The sequence below is a fragment of the Hibiscus syriacus genome, unplaced genomic scaffold (genome assembly GCF_006381635.1).
Source record: "Hibiscus syriacus cultivar Baekdansim isolate YM2019G1 unplaced genomic scaffold, ASM638163v2 tig00112856_pilon, whole genome shotgun sequence".
Classification (NCBI taxonomy): domain Eukaryota; kingdom Viridiplantae; phylum Streptophyta; class Magnoliopsida; order Malvales; family Malvaceae; genus Hibiscus; species Hibiscus syriacus.
Window position 1 is genome coordinate 395,745 of NW_024063411.1, and position 20,400 is coordinate 416,144.

A 20,400-nucleotide genomic window follows, 5' to 3' on the forward strand; every position below is an offset into this window, starting at 1 on the left:
TGCAAGAAAAACCCGACGTAAAGCATCCACCTTATCGGTCCGCTAAATAAAAATACAAATATCAGTAAATAAACAGACATGATATTTAAACAGTGAAAACAAAGATAAATATATTTCAAACTTTCAACCAAAAGACAAAACAAAGACAAATACTAACTTCACAGTGTTAAAGTAAAAAGTTTAGCAGTTTTGGCAGCAACCGAATAAATTTACTAAGCAATCTAAGTGAAATGGTTAATTTAAGTGAAATTACGAGTAAATTTATCATCAAGTTAAATATGGAAAATCTTAAACTTACCTCGTTGCGTAGAGTATGAACCTCATTCTGCAACGATACTACCATCTCACGTAGAGCGGCAACCTCACCACGTAAAGTAGACACTTCCACACGCCATGCACCATCGTTATCGCGTAGAGTACCGATCTCCTCACGCAAGGCATTGACCTCATCACGTAACTCCCTTGACTCATCCCGTGGAGGTGGAGAACAGGGAGATAGAAGTCGTGGCATCTTTGTCGGTCGCCTATCATGAGGTGATGGTGGAGAAGAGACTCGATGATGTGACGGGATAGGTGATGGCTCTCGTTGTAGAGGTGTATAGTTGGGTCGATCAGGTGATGGCTCTGGGTGAGGTGATGGCTCTCGAAGTAGAGGAAGTGGAGGCTGCTCATCATTCGTGCCATCAAAAAAACGCTGACTAGCTTGCCACCAATCAGTGGCAAGCTCAGCCTCCGTGGGTGTCAGTCTCATTAATGGAGTGTTGGCCTCCTAATAATATAAAAACTAAAACAAAGTTAAACGTCTACTATTAATAACTTGTTTATATATGATAGTATTTGTGTTAACTTACATTATTTATTGTCGCATATGGTATTAAGTCTTCCCAATCCAACATACGTTTCCTCTTCCAGGAAATAGCCCTATGAATATCATCTGAGGATTTTAATGCATATGTCCGCATGCTGGGGAAAGCCTCGAATATCCAAATCTACAAACAATATAATAACAAACATTAGTAATTGTTAAATAATTAATTATAATTTTGAAAACATTATATAGAAATTCTTACCTTAAAGGCCCAAACAAAGCCTGACAAAGTGTATTTCGACCCATCGCCCCGCAAACTTTTGTGGTCATCAAAGGCAGATGACAACTTAGTCCAGGTAGCTTTCCATATATACGAACCCCACGGAAACAGATTCCATGCATTTAGGTCCTCTACCAATAATATTAGCTCCTGAGGAATAGGTTGTCTGGCCTCTCTACCTAGAAAGCCGGCATACAAAAGTAGTAGAAGGCATACTCGGACAACATCGACGTCATTCATCCGAGTAAAACCATCTTTCTTATTAAACAATTTCTTCATGTCGTCGACGTGTAAGTTCGGCTTCTCTATTGACTCATCAGGAAAAACCCTGGATAACCATGATGGGCGGGTGATATGACGAGTGTACCGGCCTACATCATCGTGTCCGAATCGTAGACCAGTGATTAAGCAGAACTCCTTCCGCCCAAAACAAGTTTACGCCGGTGGAAAATGAAACCATATCTCTTCCTCACCACGTTGTATACTGTCGGGTAGATCGCTAGTCATGGTCTGAAGCCACAAATGGGTCAAACTAGCATCTCCACCCGGATGCTGTACTCTCAGCCATGGCCCGAAGCAGGTTTCTTCAAACAATTTTCTTTGTGCAGGTGAAAGCTTCGAAGCAATTGTAGTGGCTAGGCTAACTTTATTCCTTAATGTCAATGAAGCCGAAAAAAATTTCTACAAAAAAACAATAAACATATCAAGTTAGATATACCAAAAATTACACTGTCAAGATATACCAAAAACAAAACAATAAACATAAATAGTAGTTTATTCTTGAAACTAAAATTTGCAACACTGTTTCTGTCTTTTGGTTGAAATGAAAATCGCAACGAGATAATGAGAATCACAACGCGGAAATGACTATCGCAACGAGAGAATCGCAACGCGAAATGACTATCGCGACCAGACAATCGCAACGCGAAATGAAAATCGCAACCTCGAAATTAAAATCGCAACGCGAAATGAAAATCGCAACGCGAAATGAAAATCGCAATGCGATTTTGGTTTCGCGTTGCGAATTTTTATTTCGCGTTGCGATTATCTCGTTGCGATAGTTATTTCCGCGTTGCGATTTTCATTCTCGAAACTATTCTTCTTCTGCATTACTTCAACCAAAAGACAAAGCAAAGACAAATACTAACTTCACAGGCTAAACAGTTTAGCAGTATTGGCAGCAATCGAATGAATTTAATAAGAAATCTAAGTGAAATGGTTAATCTATTATTGAAATTACCAGTAAACTTATCATCAATCTCAATATGAAAAACCTAAAATAATGCAAAAATTTCAAAATAAAAATAAAAAAAACTAACCCCCGGAGGTTGATTTTCCATTTCTGAATGATTGTGAGGGATTTTTGACTGTGAATGGTTGTGAGGGATTTCGCCGGCGATGGGGACGGAAATCTTCGGAGATGGGGACGGATTTCGCCGTAGAGAGTGAGAGATGGAGATGGGACTGAGTGTTGTGTTTTTGGGTTTGAGGTTATGAGTTGCGATTACTGTGGACGGTTCATTTTCCGATTTATTAAGAAAAAATATGTGTTTGGAATTTGAAAAAAAAAATACGCGTTAATACGAATGACGCTAAGTAAATCGCGTTGCGAAAGTCAGTATCGTGTTGCGAAAGTAAGTATCTCGTTGCGATTTTTTATTATCGCATTGCGATAGTCAGTATCGCATTGCGATTTTCCCAATTCGCGTTGCGATTTACTTATTCGCATTGCGAATTTCCCAATTCGCGTTGCGATTTACTTATTCGCATTGCGAATTGGGAAAATCGCAACGATACTGTAGACCATCGCAACGCGATTTTCAACTATCGCATTGCGAAAATGCAACGCGAATTTGCGATAATGGAGATCGCGTTGCGAATTAGCGATCGCATTGCGATTTTGTTGGTCATTTTGGCAAATCCGAAAAAAGTTGGTTAAAATCGTATATTATATGGGATTTTTGGTCACTGAGGTTATTTTCTCTTTTAAAAAATATGTTTTATTGAAATAAACTACTATTGTTTTTTAAACTATGATTTAATTTACTCTGGTTTTTTGGGAATACACTAGACCTCATTTTTCAATCTCCTGAATCTGTCTCTTTTAATATTTCCTCTGAACTGTAAGTTTCTCGACAGTTACGTGAAGATTTTAAATAGCGAAATCTCAACTCATCACTAGGAATTGTCTATGCCTGGATAACTAAGAAAATTTCATGATTTGACTTATATATGCTTATTCTCTGGCTTCATCTGGTAGTTTTGTATTACTGAATTTTTTAAAGTTCACTCTATTACTCAATGTTTTAGGTTTAAGGAGCTGATCTCGTGTTGTATCGACATCAATAAGGAAGTTCTTTCGGCACTACTTGCAGACTAGGTACAAGTGTAATTAGGGGGCATATATGTCATATTTGTTTTTATACTAGGTCTGAACTTGTATGGTTTCAATTTTTTTTTAATATATAAATGGTTTATGTATTCGTATTTTTAATTATAATTATTTCACGATTTGAAATGATTTAATAAAAGATTTTAATTTTTCTTAAATTTTTAGAGTGAGTCACTCCGGTATCTCTAATGTAATACGGTAGATACAGAGGAAATGCTGGTACGATACTTTTGAGTGAATGTATAATGATAATAAATGGAAAACATAAAAAAGGTTTGTAACTAACCGGCTCAATTATGTCATATCCACATCAGATTTCCAACATTACCACGTAAACGATGACAGTAGCTTATTTTCTTAATCATCAATATTTAATTTATTGATTGATTACTTAAATTTAAATACAATAAATCAAATACGAGGACAATTCTCTTATCTTAATTTTCTCCATTTAAAATTATAGTTCAAATTAGAAATGGACATGGGTCGGGTTTTCGGCTAACCTAACATGAAAAATAGACCCCCTCCACCCAAACCCAATTAGACTCCAGTTTAAGATGACTTCACATGACTTGTATTTTTTAGATAAAACTCGAACCCAACCAGAAATAAATATATCTATAAAAAGTTATTAATTTTATTCAATAAAATAGGGATCTAAGTGAAAAAAAAATAATATATAGAGTGGCATGTTGCAATTATCCCTAAATATATCAGATATAATTACATTATTTTTTGGGTTGAGTCAATTATTTTTTAGCTTAAATCCGAACCTGAACCAACCGAAATATAGACCTCCTCCACCTGAACCTAATAGATCTGAGGGTAACTTCACCCGACCTGAGTTGATGTAAAAATAATTGTTCAAACTATACCTAAAATTAACTTTAGGTGCCTAAATAAATTTTTTTTTAAATTAGATGTCTGACGTTTCTAACATTACATTGTTAGGTGCCTGGACCGTAACCACCTTAAATTCAGCCGTTAGGTGACTCGTGTCAAACATATAAAATTCAATTTTTTTAAATAAATTTTTTAAATTTTTATAAGAGTGACACATGTCACTTAATGATCGAATTTAACGACAGACACCTAAAAATGTAATATTAAAAACTCTAAACACTTATTTTTAACGAAAAAAATTTTAGGGGCCTAAAATTAGCAAATCATAAGATTATTCATTCGTGTATCACATTATATATAAATGGAGGTTTATATATAATTTTAAAATGAATTATTATTTAGTACGTTGTGACTTCATGTATCTTTAAAATGATAACGAGTGTCAAAATTAAATTTAAACAAACTCCAATCATTTGATTTAATTTGAATTTTATAAATTTTATTTGATTTTAAAAAAAATTAAACAAAACTTTAAATTATAAAATAAAACTCAACAATTCAATTAACTTAAAATCTTTATACTTGAGGTTATAACAGGTATGATTAGCAACACTAACCACTGACCAATTATCATGCATGCCCAAATGCTCCGTTCCAATGGAAAACATTTATTATCATTAGGGTAAATTACACCAGATACCATTGAACTTTAGATATCATATTATTTATATCACTAAAGTTTTGATTTTATCAATGATACACTGAATTTTGATTTACGTTTCAATTATGCCACTGTCAGTCAGATCAAAACGGTGTCATTTTAGTTAGTTGTCCATGTTGATGGTCGTCAGTCACATCAACAACAATCAATCATGCCATATGTCGTTAATGATTTAACAGTTTAAAAGTATAATTGAAATAAAAGTGAAAGTTAAATGTTATAATTGAAAAAATTGAAAGTTCAGTAGTAGAAAGGATACAACACCCAAAGTTAGGTGATGTCTGTTGTAGTTTACCCTTATTATTATTATATATGCAATTTAAATAATCCCATTTATATCCTTCATTGTTTTCTCCGCCGTTTATTTATTTATTTTATAATATCTGCAACCGATCTCAGGGCAGCTGATAATAATATTGGCGGAAATATTAATTAATATTATTGAATGTTTTTTCAAAAATAATGCATATTATTTTTTATTAGTTTAGAGTAATTATAATATAATATAATGTAATATAATATATATTTAAAACATTTTATTCATTCGATAATGAATATTTAAATATGTCTTTATATATGTCATGTTTGAACCTAAAATTTTAGTATCGCTTTATCATTGAGATCGTTTGACTCGTGAATGTATATTAAAAATGTCTATAATATAAAAATACATGTATGAATTGGATCGTAAAAACAAATTATTACTCAAAATAGTTTTTTTGATTAATTTTAACCATTTGATAACGAATAGGCCTGTAAACGAACTGAATGTTTAGTGAACCGTTCGACGGAAATTTCGTTTATGTTCATGAATGTTAAGTAATCGGTTCGTTTATGTTCGGTTCATTTACAGACCTAATAATGAACACTCAAATATCTTGCAACCTCTGGTGTTTCAACTTAAGATCTCTAGAAATAACAACAATTATGTAACCCCTAGACCCAGCCTAGACGATACGATCGAATTTCGGAAACCACGACATCGTTTGATTAACAGAAATCGAGAAAATATTCCATATCTTAACATGCATCCTCGTTAAAATCATCAAAATCATGGAGTTCGTAATACATAACATACCATGAGTTTTAATTCAGAAACCAATAAAGTAATTTAGTAACCCAAATCCCATATATATATATATATATATATATATATATATATATATATATATATACACACAAAATAGGTATAAACAAAAAGAAAAAAAAAGTTCGAAAAGAAAACATCCATACAAGGTCTGAAAGAAAATGGCTGCTAAAGATCCTCCGAGTACCGATTGTACAGCTTAAAAGTCTGAGCAATCTAAAAAGACAAACTAGAAAATGAGCTACGAAGCCCAGTGTATCCTCTGAAGTAAAGTAGTTACCTTATTATATGCAAAATAATGTAAATAAAGTGTAATATTAAGTTCGAATTAAATTCACAGAATGCATCACCAATAACACACTACTTACATTTCGCCGCAAGTAAACAGAATAGGGATTTTCCATCCGAAGAGAATCCTAGCCCGAAGCAGAAATCAAAATGGGAGTTTTGCTCTTAGTCGAGAATCCCAAGCAGAACAGAACGGGGATATAATCCCAAGCAGAACAGAACGGGGATATAATCCCATGCAGACGTTGGAAATGCACCAATGATCATATCATGGGTGATGCAACATTATTCAGAAATACGAATGACACAGATAAGTGCAACCAAATTTCAACAAATTCTAACAGTAGTATTAGACATAATAGTCTAACATATCAGAGTATCAAATAGGTAAATAAGACACACCTAAAGAAGATAACCTACGTCAGCTAAGCCTTACGCTTTCTACGGTCTGAAGTACTAGGTCCAGTGGAACGGAAACCTAAATAATAATCCTCCATGAACACGAATTCTAAATAATTAAACATAAATATACTATAAAGTCGCTTATTTAACACTTACAGGTACCTCGGGATGAGTGACCAGAATCAAACTGCGTAGGTTGGGACTGATCAGGGTTTACTTGAGAGCGATCCAGAGATGCAAGAGTACTTTAAAAAATTATATCCAAAAGTGAGTTCAAAACCACACACTTTACTTAACAAATTTAAGACTTTAAATCACAAATTAATGACTTAAAACATGGCTTTCGGGTCATAATTTGACAAAACGGACTACAAATCGGACTCGGAACGTTGAAAAACATATAAATAGGTAAGGTAGCAATCTTGCTACGGATCTCCATATTCAAACCTCTCTCAAACAATATGCTCTTATCTTCCTCAGTAATAATAGGTCCAATAACATACGTAATAAGGCACATAAACTACATCTCATACTCATGAACGGTCATATCACCCTGTTTCAGATCCATAAACTTTTGCTTTGGCTCTTTTAGATAGCGACCACCAACAAAGCGACTCCGAAATGCACTTTGGAAAAACTCATAAGTCAAATAATCCCTTAAAGTAATCATCTTCACATAATTCCACCAATTTAGGGCATCTTCTTTTAATAGTGAAACAACAACATGAAGTCTCTGTTTAACCGGATAATCTTTCTCATCCAGTAAATGATCAATATCCTTAATCCAATACTCCCCAACAAACGGGGATGCTCGAGAAATCCCTCTGAAATACTCTGCCCCGTTACGCAACATCGTCAATGAGATAGTAGTAACAGTGTCTTCTGGATGGACCCCAACATATCTCTGAAGCAAACGTAAAACTACTACCAACAACAACATCTTCTAACTTATTAGTAACTCTGACTCTAGTGACAGGTGTTTTCTCAGTATGCTCAGTCGGATTAGAGGAATCAGACACTCGAGTATGACTAGTCGAGTCAGAAGAATCAGATACTCGAGTACACCCATCCGATAACTCGACCTCAGGGAAAGAAGGATCTCTATCAGAAATAGTCTCTCAGCTTCCACGACCTCGAGCACTATCATATCTGTGGCGAACTACAAAACAACGTGTACTCCTACGATGAGGCATACTAACTAACGTGTGATATCTGAAATAGAAGAATACACAAAAACTCAAGTCAGATCAAGTACTAGAGTCTCAAAACAGAATACTCACATTTGAAAACAGATAAGTTTAAAATCATCTAACATAATTTTTACTCAAAATGGAATTTAGAAAATATTTCATGTGCCCAAAAGTTTTTTATGTATGTAAAAATATTTTACAAACTAGTATAAAATTTAACGGGCACCACAGTTCGAGAGTTTAACTTGGCTCTGATATCACTAAATGTAACCCTTAGACCCGACCTGGATGCTACGACCGAATCTCAAAGACCACGACATCATTTGATTGAACATAAATTGAGAAAATATCCTATATCTTAACATGCATCGTCGTTAAAATCGTCAAAGTCCATGATTTCATAATACATAACATATCATGAGTTTTAATTCTGAAACCAATAAAGTAATTTAGTATCTTAAATCCCATAAAAAGAAATATATACAATAGGTATAAACGAACATAAAGCAAATAATAAAAAAAAATCTGAAAAGAAAACATCCATACAAGTTCTGAAAGAAAACGACTACTAATAATCCTCCGAGTATCGATCATACAACCTAAAAGTTTGAGCAATCTAAAAAGACAAACTAGAAAATGAGCTATAAGGCTCAGTGTGTCCTTTGAAGTAAAGTAGTAACCCAATTATATGCAAAATAATACAAATAAAATGTAACATTAAATCCGAATTAAATTCACATAATGCAACACCAATAGCACACTACTTACTTTTCGCCACAAGTAAACAGAATGGGGACTTTCCCTCTGAAGAGGATCCTGGCCAGAAGCAAAAATCAGACTGGGAATTTAGCTCTCAATCGAGAATCCCAAGCAGAACAGAATGGGGATATAATCCCATGCATATGTCAGAACAGTGATATAATCTCATGCAGATGTCATAATGGGGATATCATCGAATACAGATTTCAGAATGGGGATATAATGTCATGCAAATGTCGGAAATGCATCAATGAGCATATCATGGGTGATGTAACATTATTCAGAAATACGAATGACACAGATAAGTGCAAATAGATTTCAACAAATCCTAACATTAGTATTAAACATAATAGTCTATCATATCATAGTATCGAATAGCTAAAGAAGACACACCTAAAGAATATAACTTATGTCAATTAAGCCTTACTAGTCCCACAGTCTGAAGTACTAGGTCCAGTGGACGAGGACCTAAATAATAATCCCCCGTGAACACGGATTCCAAATAATTAAACATAAATACACTCTATAAAGTCACTTATTTAACACTTATGTATACCTCGAGATGAGCGAACATAATCAAACTGAGTAGGTCAAGGCTGATCAAGATCTACTGAAGAGCGATCCAGAGACGCAAGAGTACCTTCAGAAAATTAGATCCAAAAGTGAGTTCAAAACCTTACACTTTACTTAACAAATTTAAGACTTTAAATGACAAATGATTTAAAATATGTCTTTCGAGTCAGAATTTGACAAAACGTACCACAAAATTAGACCCAAGATGTTGAGAAACATAAAAATATGGGTTTTCAGAAAAAAGATAATGGTTAATGGTAAAAGACAATGGCCAAGGTCAATAATCAACGTCAATGGTCAAAGTCAACGGTCAACGAGTCAGGTCTGTCAACAGGTCAGGTCGAATGACCGGTTCAGTCGGTCGGTCCATGGGTGACTGGTTCGCAGATTCAAAACTGTCTTGCGGCAATTTTCACACCAAAATTTTCAGAAAATTAATTCAAAGCAAGGGGAACAACTTACCGGGGTCGGTTTATGGAAACAACGTCGGAAAATAGGTTTATTAACGAAACCCGAAACTACTTCCTCCCCGATAATGATAACGTCGGTAGCAAACAAAAAACGGTGACCACTGGACGAAGGAGCGCGTTACGACGAACAACGGAGTACCAAGGGTGTAAACCAAAGCCAACATAATCGACGAACAAAATGAATTAAACCAAAAACGACACTTATGTTTTTGTTTTGAAACAGGGGGAGATAGGGAAAACTAAGGCACGTTCGGGGTTGTTCAGCAGGGAAATGAGAGGAAAGGGGAAGGGAGTAGGGTTTTAAACCTACCTATGGGCATAATATGCCTTAAGCCCCCCAACTGACCAGAAATTACAAATAATTGTAACATTTTTAAAACATTTTAATTAGGCCAAAAAATGACAAATTACTTTAATTAATGAAGTATTTTGATTCGTGTTATCCAATTTTTTTAAAAAAATCATTAAAAAGAAAATTAATTGTAGTGGCCATATTGAACATTAATTGTAGTTAAATTAGACATACACAAATTTATGAAGTCTACCTACCCAAGCGGTATCGGGCAGTGGTCAAGAGTTATAAATATATGGTATTTCCAGTCCATCGAAGACGAAACGAAGAAGAAACAAAGCTCCCTCTCTCCCATTATTTTCTGCGTCTAATCTTCCCCCACTCTCAGCAAGAAAAAAAATGGGTTTGAAGGTCTGTTTTCCTTTCTTTTCTCTTCCTTTTTTCATTCACAATCTTATTAATTGATCTACTTTGTTCCTGGTTGTTTGTTTTGATGTTTAATTGATTCATATCTGTTTTACTTTTCTGGATTTTTTTTCACACTCGAACCGATTGTTATCAGGATAAATTCTGTTGTTAGTCCCTGTATGGTGTTTTAGTCGCGGATTCATTCCTTTAGTAAAAGTTTTGAAATTTCAGTCTTGATCCAAATAGTATTTGAAAACGAATGACTGAGATGTAAATTTGAACAATATAGGGACTAACAGCAGAGCTTGATCTTATTATCATCATGAAGAAAAGTCAATTTTAAGTAGATTCCCTCTAGATCTAGAAGTTTCAGGCACTGCTTTCAACTGTTTTTCCCTTTTGAGTTGCTTAAACTCTCTGTTATGTTGAAATCTGAGATTCAATCTCTCTGCTTTAATTTGGTATAATTTTGATTCTTTAGTTTTATAATGTTATTATCGACTTGGATTTACCGATTAAATCTCGATTTTTGGCTGACTAGAGGACTAGAATCATGGTTAGATCATTGTACATTTGTTGGTGTTTCACTTTCAGTATATAGTCCCTCAAAAGAAGCTGAAATTTGATCATACCAATGTTTTAATTCGATAATGTTGCGATTTGATCGTTGATTGTATAGGAGGAATTCGAGGAGCATGCCGAGAAAGTTAAGACCCTCCCGAAAGCCCCTTCGAACGACGACATGCTCATTCTTTATGGACACTACAAGCAAGCTACGGTTGGTCCAGTGAACACAAGTTAGTACACATATAACCCAATTTAACCTCTTCATTAGTAACTTAATATTGCTCAAACTTTTCATGCCTTTTCGGAGTATCTGTGTCCGAACGGCATCCGACGCACTAGATCTTTCTTATATATGAGAAAACTTGGAAATCATTAGCCATACATGTGCTAGATGCATATCCGTATCGTACAACTAGACTCGAGTCTGAGTAATACAGTTTATAAGTATATGGTGAAGGGACTAATGGGTTTTATTTTTCGTATACGAAGGCCGTCCCGGAATGTTGGACTTGAGGGGAAAGGCCAAGTGGGATGCATGGAAGGCTGTTGAAGGTAAAACTATGTTTGGCTCGGCATAGATCATTGGATTATTAGTTGGTTTTATTGGAAGTTGTTTATCATGTTCGAATCTGGTTTCGGTTTTCGACAGGGAAATCCCAGGAGGAAGCAATGGGTGATTACATCACCAAAGTTAAACAGCTGCTGGAGGCTGCTGGAATGGCTGCTTGATGTGTGTGACAACAAAAAAAAAAGGGAATAAATTCAAGCTCACATGGGTTTGAAACAAGTCATGACTAGGAATAAACATTGTACTCTTCTTCTATTGCTACCCTTTAAGTTATTACTGAGTTCGGGTAGGTTCGAAATTCGGTTATGCATGTTTTATGTTACTTGTAGCATGAACAAGGTCATTTGAATAAATCTTTATGGTGGTTGTGCTATTTGAAGGCTGTCGTAAGTTTCGAGTCTAAGGTCGAGCCGTTTCCTTCTTTTTATGGTGTTAGCATGTATAACTCAAGTACAGACAAAACTGTTCGAACCCGAGATTCGTGTTTTCTTACCTAGAGTCTCTGCACATGATATTAGTATTTGCATGTTTTGGCACCCATATCTGATTGATTGGGGGCATATATTCATATTGATGTGATTTGTTGTCTAGCTATTATTGAGAATGGTATGGGTTGATTTTGTATACTTTATTGCTGGTGGTTGGAGGGTAGTTGGTGGATTTTTCTATGATAAAATAATTGTCATGTACTATTTTTTAGTATTTGAATTTAAAATATTAATCAAATTGAAATTACATATATATAATCATATTAAATTAAAATTTATTTATTATATTATATATTTAATTAAAACTGATGTGTAAAATTTAAATTTTTTCATAATTTTATTATTCAAAATTCTGATTTACTCATTTTATACTTTTAAGAACTTTCCAATTTCAAAGAAGAGTTTTGAAAACAAAAAACAATAATAATAAAAGATAAAAATAAATGAAAAGAAAAATAACTAGGAAAATATAAAAGAATTGGAATCCCCTGATCAAGATGGTGTTTATTTGTTATTCCGTCGATCTTTCTTGCTTTGGACTCTCGAATTGGAATTGGATATGTGGTTGTATGTGGATCGTTTTCTCACGTCTCTCGACTCTGATTTGTAATTATCGGTGGTTTTTCAATAGTTTGATCTCTTTTATAGCTCATTTACCGATGTAATTAGATTTTTTCATATCTATCTTTTGTACGAGTTATTTGGTTGGATTTTTAATCTTTTTCTTATATAGTATGTGTACGATTTTAAGTGGCTAATTCCTTGTGTCAATAGTTTCTTGTGTATTAGTACATTGCTTATTCTTAGTTTCTTCTACTCGAGTTGTTCATCCCTTTCTCCGACAATTTCCCTACTGAAAACACGAAAAATCGATTCGAAAACGCAGTCGATTTACCTTTGACATTTCGGGACGGAATTCGAATCGGGAAATGATTTTTTTTGAATAATTCGAATCGAAAAATTAAGCTGTTAATAAGCCAGTATAAAAAAAAGGTATTCCCACGTTAATTTGGCAGGGCATATGATTCGAAACAAAATTTATTTTGATTTTTATTCTTTCATGTAAAGAATCTAACAGCTGATGCTTGACATTTTAAGATGCAAAGCTGAATTAGAATTAGATGCTATGCTTTAAAAAAGAAAATTCCACTTGATAAAATCAACATTTTTTTTGGATACATATTGGTATACCGTTAAAAAGAACGACGACGGAAGAACCTCGTTAAAAACGTCCCTAAGCCTAACACGATAAAATCAATATTAGTACTATATGATACACATTGGTATACCGTTAGAACCCCTCATTGGATTTGTTTATCCAACATTCTTCAAAAATTCTAATTAGAACTTATTAAAATATTATTAACAATAAGAAAGCTAAGTCTTCATTCTTCTACTTTAAATTTTAAACAATTAAATATAAAAAGTGTAAGTTACAAATTTGGTAATTAAACTTTACTCTCTCTTCTATTTCACTAACTGTACTTTAAATCTTTTCAATTTCCTCACTGAACTTAATACATTGGGGGTTTTTTGTCACCCAGCCGTTAAATAGTTAACGGTGTTAAAATGGGTTGTTATGTGACGCAAAACAACGTCGTTTTAGTTAATATTATTTTTTCTTCAAAACAATGTTGTTTTTAACGCCTTTAACTATTTAGTGGCGGAGTGACCAAAATAGGAGAGATGGTAAAGTTCCGAATGTATTAAGTTTAGTGAGGAAATTGAAAACTTTTGAAGTTTAGTGAGCAAAATAGGAGAGAGTTACGTTCAGTGATGAAATTTGTAATTTACCCACACAAAATATTGATTATATTTTAATAAAAAATCTAAACACTATAAAGCAACACTTATTGAGGGTGTGTGTGTCTATATATATATATAGTATAGGCCTACTGCCCCTCAATCTCACACACACAAAATCAAGCACATCCTTCTTAAAGACAAATATGGCAAAGAAGAAGCTTGTTCTGAAGCAAGAAGAAGAGCATGATTCCGTAACAACACAAGTCCGTCGTGCCGACTTTCCTCCTCACTTCGTCTTCGGTGTCTCGACCTCTTCCTATCAGGTTTTTTGTTTGTTTTCTTCGTCTTTTTTCGTATGTTCGAAGGATTATATCTTCGTATTCGTGTTCGAATATAAGTCGAACATGGTAATTGTAGATTGAAGGAGGTGTCGACGAGGGTGGCAGAGGGAAAAGCATATGGGATGTTTTCTCCCACACAGAAGGTATTTCCTTTTCTTGCTCCTAGTTCGTTCGTAAAACTCGAATTTTACGAGTACTCGATCAACTGAATCAACTCATGTCGACTAAAAGTACCTTAATTTTTTTGTTTTACCAGGAAAAATTGTTGATGGAAGCAATGCTGATGTCTCTGTGGATCATTATCACCGGTACAAGGTTAGTTTGTGGAAGTTCATGATGCTTAACGTTGTCAAATTCATTACAAGGTGCATTCCAAGAATTATCTTTAATGTTCTGTCAATATATATATATATATATATGTTATTACAGGAAGATATCGACCTTATAGCTGAGTTGGGGTTCAAAGCTTACAGGTTTTCCATATCATGGCCCCGGATTTTCCCAGGTATGTGTGTATATATATTGTTAAAAGATAACATGCACAGTGATCACACAATAAATTAGACACTAAGATTATATATAGAAACCCTTTTAGGAGGGACGAACATGATTTTAAATTGTGATATTTAAATAAAATCATAATTTTTTTAAGTTGGGTTTCTTTTGCTATTCAAAAATCAACCCCCAACGTTTACTAAAATGATGATTTTGTTCTATATTCTTTTTTTTTGGAGAATTTTGGCATCAAACATTTCATTTTAAGGCAAAAACCCCCCTAATGTTCAACTGAATAGTCATTTTAGTTCTTATTAATTCTTTTTTTTTCTAGAGCATTTTGACCCTCAAGGTTTCATTTTAGGACAAAAATATCCCTCTTCTAGAGTGTTAACCATTTGTTAGCTAAGTTTATTTTCATACATAAAGGGGTATTTTTGCCCTAAAAAGAAATATCGGGGCAAAATTGTTCTAAAAAAAGAATAAGGACTAAAATGATTATCTGAATGAACGTTAGAGACTAATTTTAATACTAATACATTTCTTTTTTTAAGGGGTCAAAATCTTTCTAAAAGTGGTCATTTATTTATTTTATATTATATATTATAAAATTTATATGGAAAACATTTTTATAGAAACTTTTGGGGGTGTCATTTGACACCCTCATCTATAGTGGCTCCGTCAGTGTATTTTAAAATTGTGCGATCATTATACATGTCGTTATCTTTTTCGTAAATATATATATTCATTTGGAGACATTATAATAAGACATTCATATATGGTGTTAATGGGTTGCAGATGGTTTGGGAACCAAAGTTAACGAGGAAGGAATTGCTTTCTACAACAACGTGATTGATTCCCTTCTTGAAAAAGGTACATGATGCTACATCTCTGTGCTTGACTCCCGGTGAATCTTGTCAAGTTGGAGGGGTTTAATTAAATTTTTTAAAAATTCTGAGGTGTTCAATGAGAATTTTTGAAAATAGTTGGGTAGCCAATTAAATTTAGGGATAATTGCAATAATGCACGTCTCTTTATATATATTTTTTCAATTAGATCTCTACTTTACTAAATGAGAATTATATATGTATTGGGTCGGGTCGAGTCGAGTGTGGATTTACTCTAAAAATTAGGTTGGGTTTCGATAGGGATGACAACGGGTCGGTTTGAGTCGAGTTTTTGATTAACCCAACCCGACTCGAAAAATATATACTCTCCACCCGAACCCAGACCCGACCCAAAAAATATATATCGTCCACCCAAACCTGACTTGACCCGAATATATATATATATATATATAAACTTGATCCAATTCGAAAATATATGTATCCTCCACCTGAATCGACTCGAAAAACATATACCCTCCACTCGACTTTGACCTAACTTTAATTTTCAGAGTATAAATCCGATTTGACGCTAGTCGACCCAGTATAAATAAGGACTTAATTAAAAACTAATATATAGATGGGGTATTATAGCAATTATTCATAAATTAATTTGATCAAATTACACTATTACCCGGGGGTCGGATCGAAGTTTTTTCACCCTCCACCCGAAGCCCACCCGTCCCGATATGACATCAAACCTTTAAAAAATTCGACCCAATCTGACCCGAACTCAAATTTATTTTTAAAAAAATCTGTCCGTATTAAGTCGGGTCGGGATCCGTCGATTTCGTATTAAATTGTCATCCTTAGATTTCGAGTTGAATAAAGTTTTTTAAAATTTGATTCGGATCAGGTGATAAATGGAGGGTATAAACTTTAGGTCGAGTTCAAGTAGGAAAAAAATTAGCCCGGTCTAACGTATGCGCATCCCTAATTATGGTTCGCCTTGCTTCCATATAAATGTGGATAAAATATGTAGGCAATCCCTGCACTATGACAAAGTTTGAAACATAGTCCAAATTAAAAATTAAATCTTCCTACTTTTGGATTTAAAATTTTTAATTCCATCAGCATTGTTCATAATTTCTTCAAAATCTGCAAACTCAACATGTCAACTAGGGTGCCCTCATATGATTGTTGGGAAACAAACAAGATAAGTTGGCAAATTTTGACAGGAATGATAGTGTGTAGGGACTCAATTGCAAACTTTGTTGAAGTACCGGGACTACGGCATATTTTGACCAATGAATTAAAATTGCAATATATACTTCTTAGGGAATATTGCCTTTGTGCACTTAACAGGTATTGAGCCCTTTGTGACTTTGTATCATTGGGATCTTCCATTGCATCTTCACGACTCGATCGGAGGGTGGTTAAACAAGCAAATTGTGTGAGTGTATAACATGAATTCTTTGCATCATTTATGTTTTGGACGATTTCGAGTTTTGTATCGTTTCCTAATTCTAATCGAGCCGTTTCGGGCCATGTCCAGGGACTACTTTGCCATATTTGCAGACGCTTGCTTTGCACATTTTGGCGATAGAGTGAAGAACTGGACCACGATTAATGAGCCGCTGCATATTGCCGTGGGAGGGTATGATACCGGAAGATCTGCCCCGGGGAGAAGCCACAATCCATCGGTCGAAACATATTTGGCTGCTCACCATATGATATTGGCACACTCTGCTGCTGTTTCCATATACCAAAACAAGTACAAGGTACAATGAAATCTACTTTCGTTACGGATCCCAAAAGTTTTCGGAAAAACCGTCCTTATAGGATCGGAAAAGGTTAGAACCCGACAGTGCAATGTCAGGTTCTCTTTTTCCATCCCCCATGTTCAGCTAATGCAAATTTGTAATGGAAAGTGACTTTTACTTGCAGGAGAAGCAAGGTGGGCAGATAGGATTAGTGGTCGATTGCGAATGGGCCGAGGCTAACTCGGATAAAATCGAAGATCAATGTGCTGCACAAAGGCGTGTTGAATTTCAGCTCGGATGGTAACACTTTCCCTCACATTCGATAATATCGTCTTCAGGATTCGAATTCAATTTTTGCACCACATTCAATACATGTACTACAGGTTCTTGCATCCATTGTACTTCGGAGACTACCCTAAAACCATGCGCGAACGACTCGGGGATCGGCTCCCCGAGTTCACCGACGAAGACAAGGAGCTAATACTCAATGGCCCCATGGACTTCGTCGGTCTAAACCAGTACACATCGAGGCTAGTTTTTCATGCAGAAGACAGCGGGGAAGAAGGTCATTTCGAGAAGTCACAACAGGTCGCAAAAATGGGTAAATCATAGACCAAACACCATAAGCCGATTTCTGTAAAATTTCAAACCGAAGTCGTGTCTCTAACTCGTGATATCGGTTATATGTCGACAGTGGAATGGGAAGACGGCGAGATGATCGGCGAAAAGGTACGAATCCTCGGTGTCCGTCGACTTGAGTTTCCAATCTTTGAACAGGTTTCGGTTTAATGGCAGGCTGCATCGGATTGGCTCTATATTGTTCCTTGGGGCATGCGGAAGGTTCTCAAATACATATCCGATACATACAATAACCCACCCATATATATAATGGAGAATGGTATGAAATTGAATTGTGGAATTTATTAAGGGATTAATTGTTGATTTAAATCGGGTCGAGTTGGATTTTAAAATTTTTTGGTCATTTTAATTTGGGTTAATTTTGAGTTTTTAGGATTTCGAGTTTAAATTATTTAGGATAAATTTTAACTTGTTTCATTTAACTTTCTTTTCACTTTTATTTTGATCATTAAAATTTATTTTAGTTAATTTACTTAATGAACTTTCGATATGTTCTTATTTTGGTCACTGAACTTAATTGTACAAGTTAAGATTGCTGACTTTTACGATCAAATATGAATTCGGGTTAGGGTTTTGTTTAAATTAATCAGATTCGGGTCGAAACCGAACAGTTTAATTAGTGTTGATAACATGAATGGTTTCTAAAATTTAGGTATGGATGATGAAGAAAATGAAAATGTCCCACTCCAGGAAGTGCTTGATGACAAAAGGAGGGTCGCCTTTTACAAAGGATACATTGCTGAAGTTGCTCAAGCAATCAAGTAAGTAATTCAAAAGGGATAAGTCAACTTTTAACCCTTAAAGTTGTCAACCTTTTTCCAATTTAATCCCTAAACTTTTTCGACCTGCATTAGTCCTTGAACTTGATCTTTTAATCATTTTAATGACTCGACAGGGATGGAGTGGATGTGAGGGGATATTGTGCATGGTCATTATTGGACAACTTTGAGTGGTCTCATGGCTACACCAAGCGGTTCGGTCTGGTCTACGTGGACTTCAAAAAGGGTCTAACCCGACACCCCAAGTCTTCTGCAATTTGGTTCAAAGACTTCTTGAAGGACAGCCAAGAATGAGAGAGCATTTAGCTGCCACAAACCACCGATTTCTATTAGTGCTATTACATTACATGTTGTGTCTTTGATTGTCTGATTTGAACATATGTGGTTGACAATTGTTTTATGATTTGAATAAATGTGGTTGGCAATTGCTTTTATGTTATCATGCTTATTTAATTTACCTATAATTTTAACTATGCATGTCAATTAAGGAAAAGAAAGATCATAATTGATTTATAATTTGTACAACAAATAAGGTGTACTTCAAGTCATTAAAGTCTTAGGATTTGTTGACATAATTCATGGTAGAGTTAATGAGAAAAAAATTAGTTTCGATGGTTTATCATTTATGATTTAAGTGAAGAATTGTAGTATGTTGTATAATGAGATTGTCAAAGAGAGAGAGTGGATTTGGGATCCCTTCTTTAGTCATGTTTGGTGACTTATATATTAATACCTAGTATTGGCGTCGGACTTATAGTGATGATGTCTATTTGTAGGTTGACAGTTTAAATAGATATGATTGTCATAAATTAGATAAAACTATGATCACGTGAGCATGCTAGTGAACATGACACTAGATTGTAGTTGGCTGAAAGTTAAGGAACTCCGGAGGCTTCCAAGAATTCTGGAAGCATATTGATCAGTGAAGGAGTTCCTCCAGAGGCTTTGATTAGTAGAGGAGTGGTGGCAGAGGTACCACATGCAGAAGAGATATGACAGAGATACAACACTTATTTCTCTTGGTCTAGAGAATGTCATAAAGTGTCTTGACCTAAGATGCGTTTATGAAAGCATTTATTGTATTTAATGAATTGTTTCTTAGAAACTATCATGATGATTGTTTTCAAGAGGTTAGTAGGGGTGTTCAAATCCGGGTACCCAGATCTTCGGGTAGTTGATTGGTTGGCTCGTGTCTCGACCCAGATGTTGCGGGTACCCAAATTTTGCGGATACTCGTAATTAGGGTAATCGAGTACCCAATTTTTTTTTATCATTTTCAAATTATTAATTTAAAAAAACATACAACTTATATTATTAAACATACATTTTAATGGGTGGATTGGTTTTTTTTTTTTTAATTTTAGTTTAAATTAATATATAAAATTATTAATAATTAAATACGTAATATTAGTATATATATATAAAAAATAAATGTAACAGGGTATTCGGATAATCGGGCACCCGAAAAAATGTAATTTGTGACTCGAGCCCAACTCGAGAAATATCGGTTCGGGTACTCGACCCGGTCAGATTTTTTTTTAAATAATTATCTGATCTTTTTAGTTTGGATCGGTGGATTAACGGGATGGGTCAACTGGGTCGAGTATTTTTTAACACCCTTAGAGGTTAGAGATTCACACGTGTATCACTCTATTATTAGTGCAGTCTGAAGGTGTG

General features: G+C 34.6%; 2 protein-coding genes and 1 long non-coding RNA gene across 3 annotated transcripts; 2 read left to right on the forward strand and 1 right to left on the reverse strand.

Annotated features, from left to right (window-relative positions):
• Positions 1-6,288: 6,288 nt before the first annotated feature.
• LOC120184000 lies at positions 6,289-10,069 on the reverse strand. Its single transcript, XR_005521981.1, has 4 exons — positions 9,806-10,069; positions 9,327-9,410; positions 8,780-8,827; positions 6,289-8,033 (listed from the first exon to the last, which is right to left on the reverse strand). It is a non-coding gene; the product is annotated as an uncharacterized LOC120184000 (long non-coding RNA).
• Positions 10,070-10,419: 350 nt separating this feature from the next.
• LOC120183998 (acyl-CoA-binding protein-like) lies at positions 10,420-12,001 on the forward strand. Its single transcript, XM_039188573.1, has 4 exons — positions 10,420-10,516; positions 11,193-11,310; positions 11,570-11,632; positions 11,730-12,001. The coding sequence occupies exons 1-4, from the start codon at positions 10,505-10,507 to the stop codon at positions 11,807-11,809; spliced, it is 273 nt and encodes a 90-aa protein (XP_039044504.1). The 5' UTR covers positions 10,420-10,504; the 3' UTR covers positions 11,810-12,001.
• A 2,041-nt stretch (positions 12,002-14,042) lies between these two features.
• LOC120183991 (beta-glucosidase 42-like) lies at positions 14,043-19,148 on the forward strand. Its single transcript, XM_039188571.1, has 13 exons — positions 14,043-14,205; positions 14,300-14,366; positions 14,480-14,538; positions 14,653-14,728; positions 15,517-15,591; positions 16,908-16,995; positions 17,098-17,323; positions 17,490-17,605; positions 17,689-17,906; positions 18,000-18,034; positions 18,101-18,203; positions 18,597-18,705; positions 18,840-19,148. Exons 1-13 carry the CDS (start codon positions 14,086-14,088, stop codon positions 19,015-19,017), a joined length of 1,470 nt encoding a protein of 489 aa, XP_039044502.1. The 5' UTR covers positions 14,043-14,085; the 3' UTR covers positions 19,018-19,148.
• Positions 19,149-20,400: the final 1,252 nt, after the last annotated feature.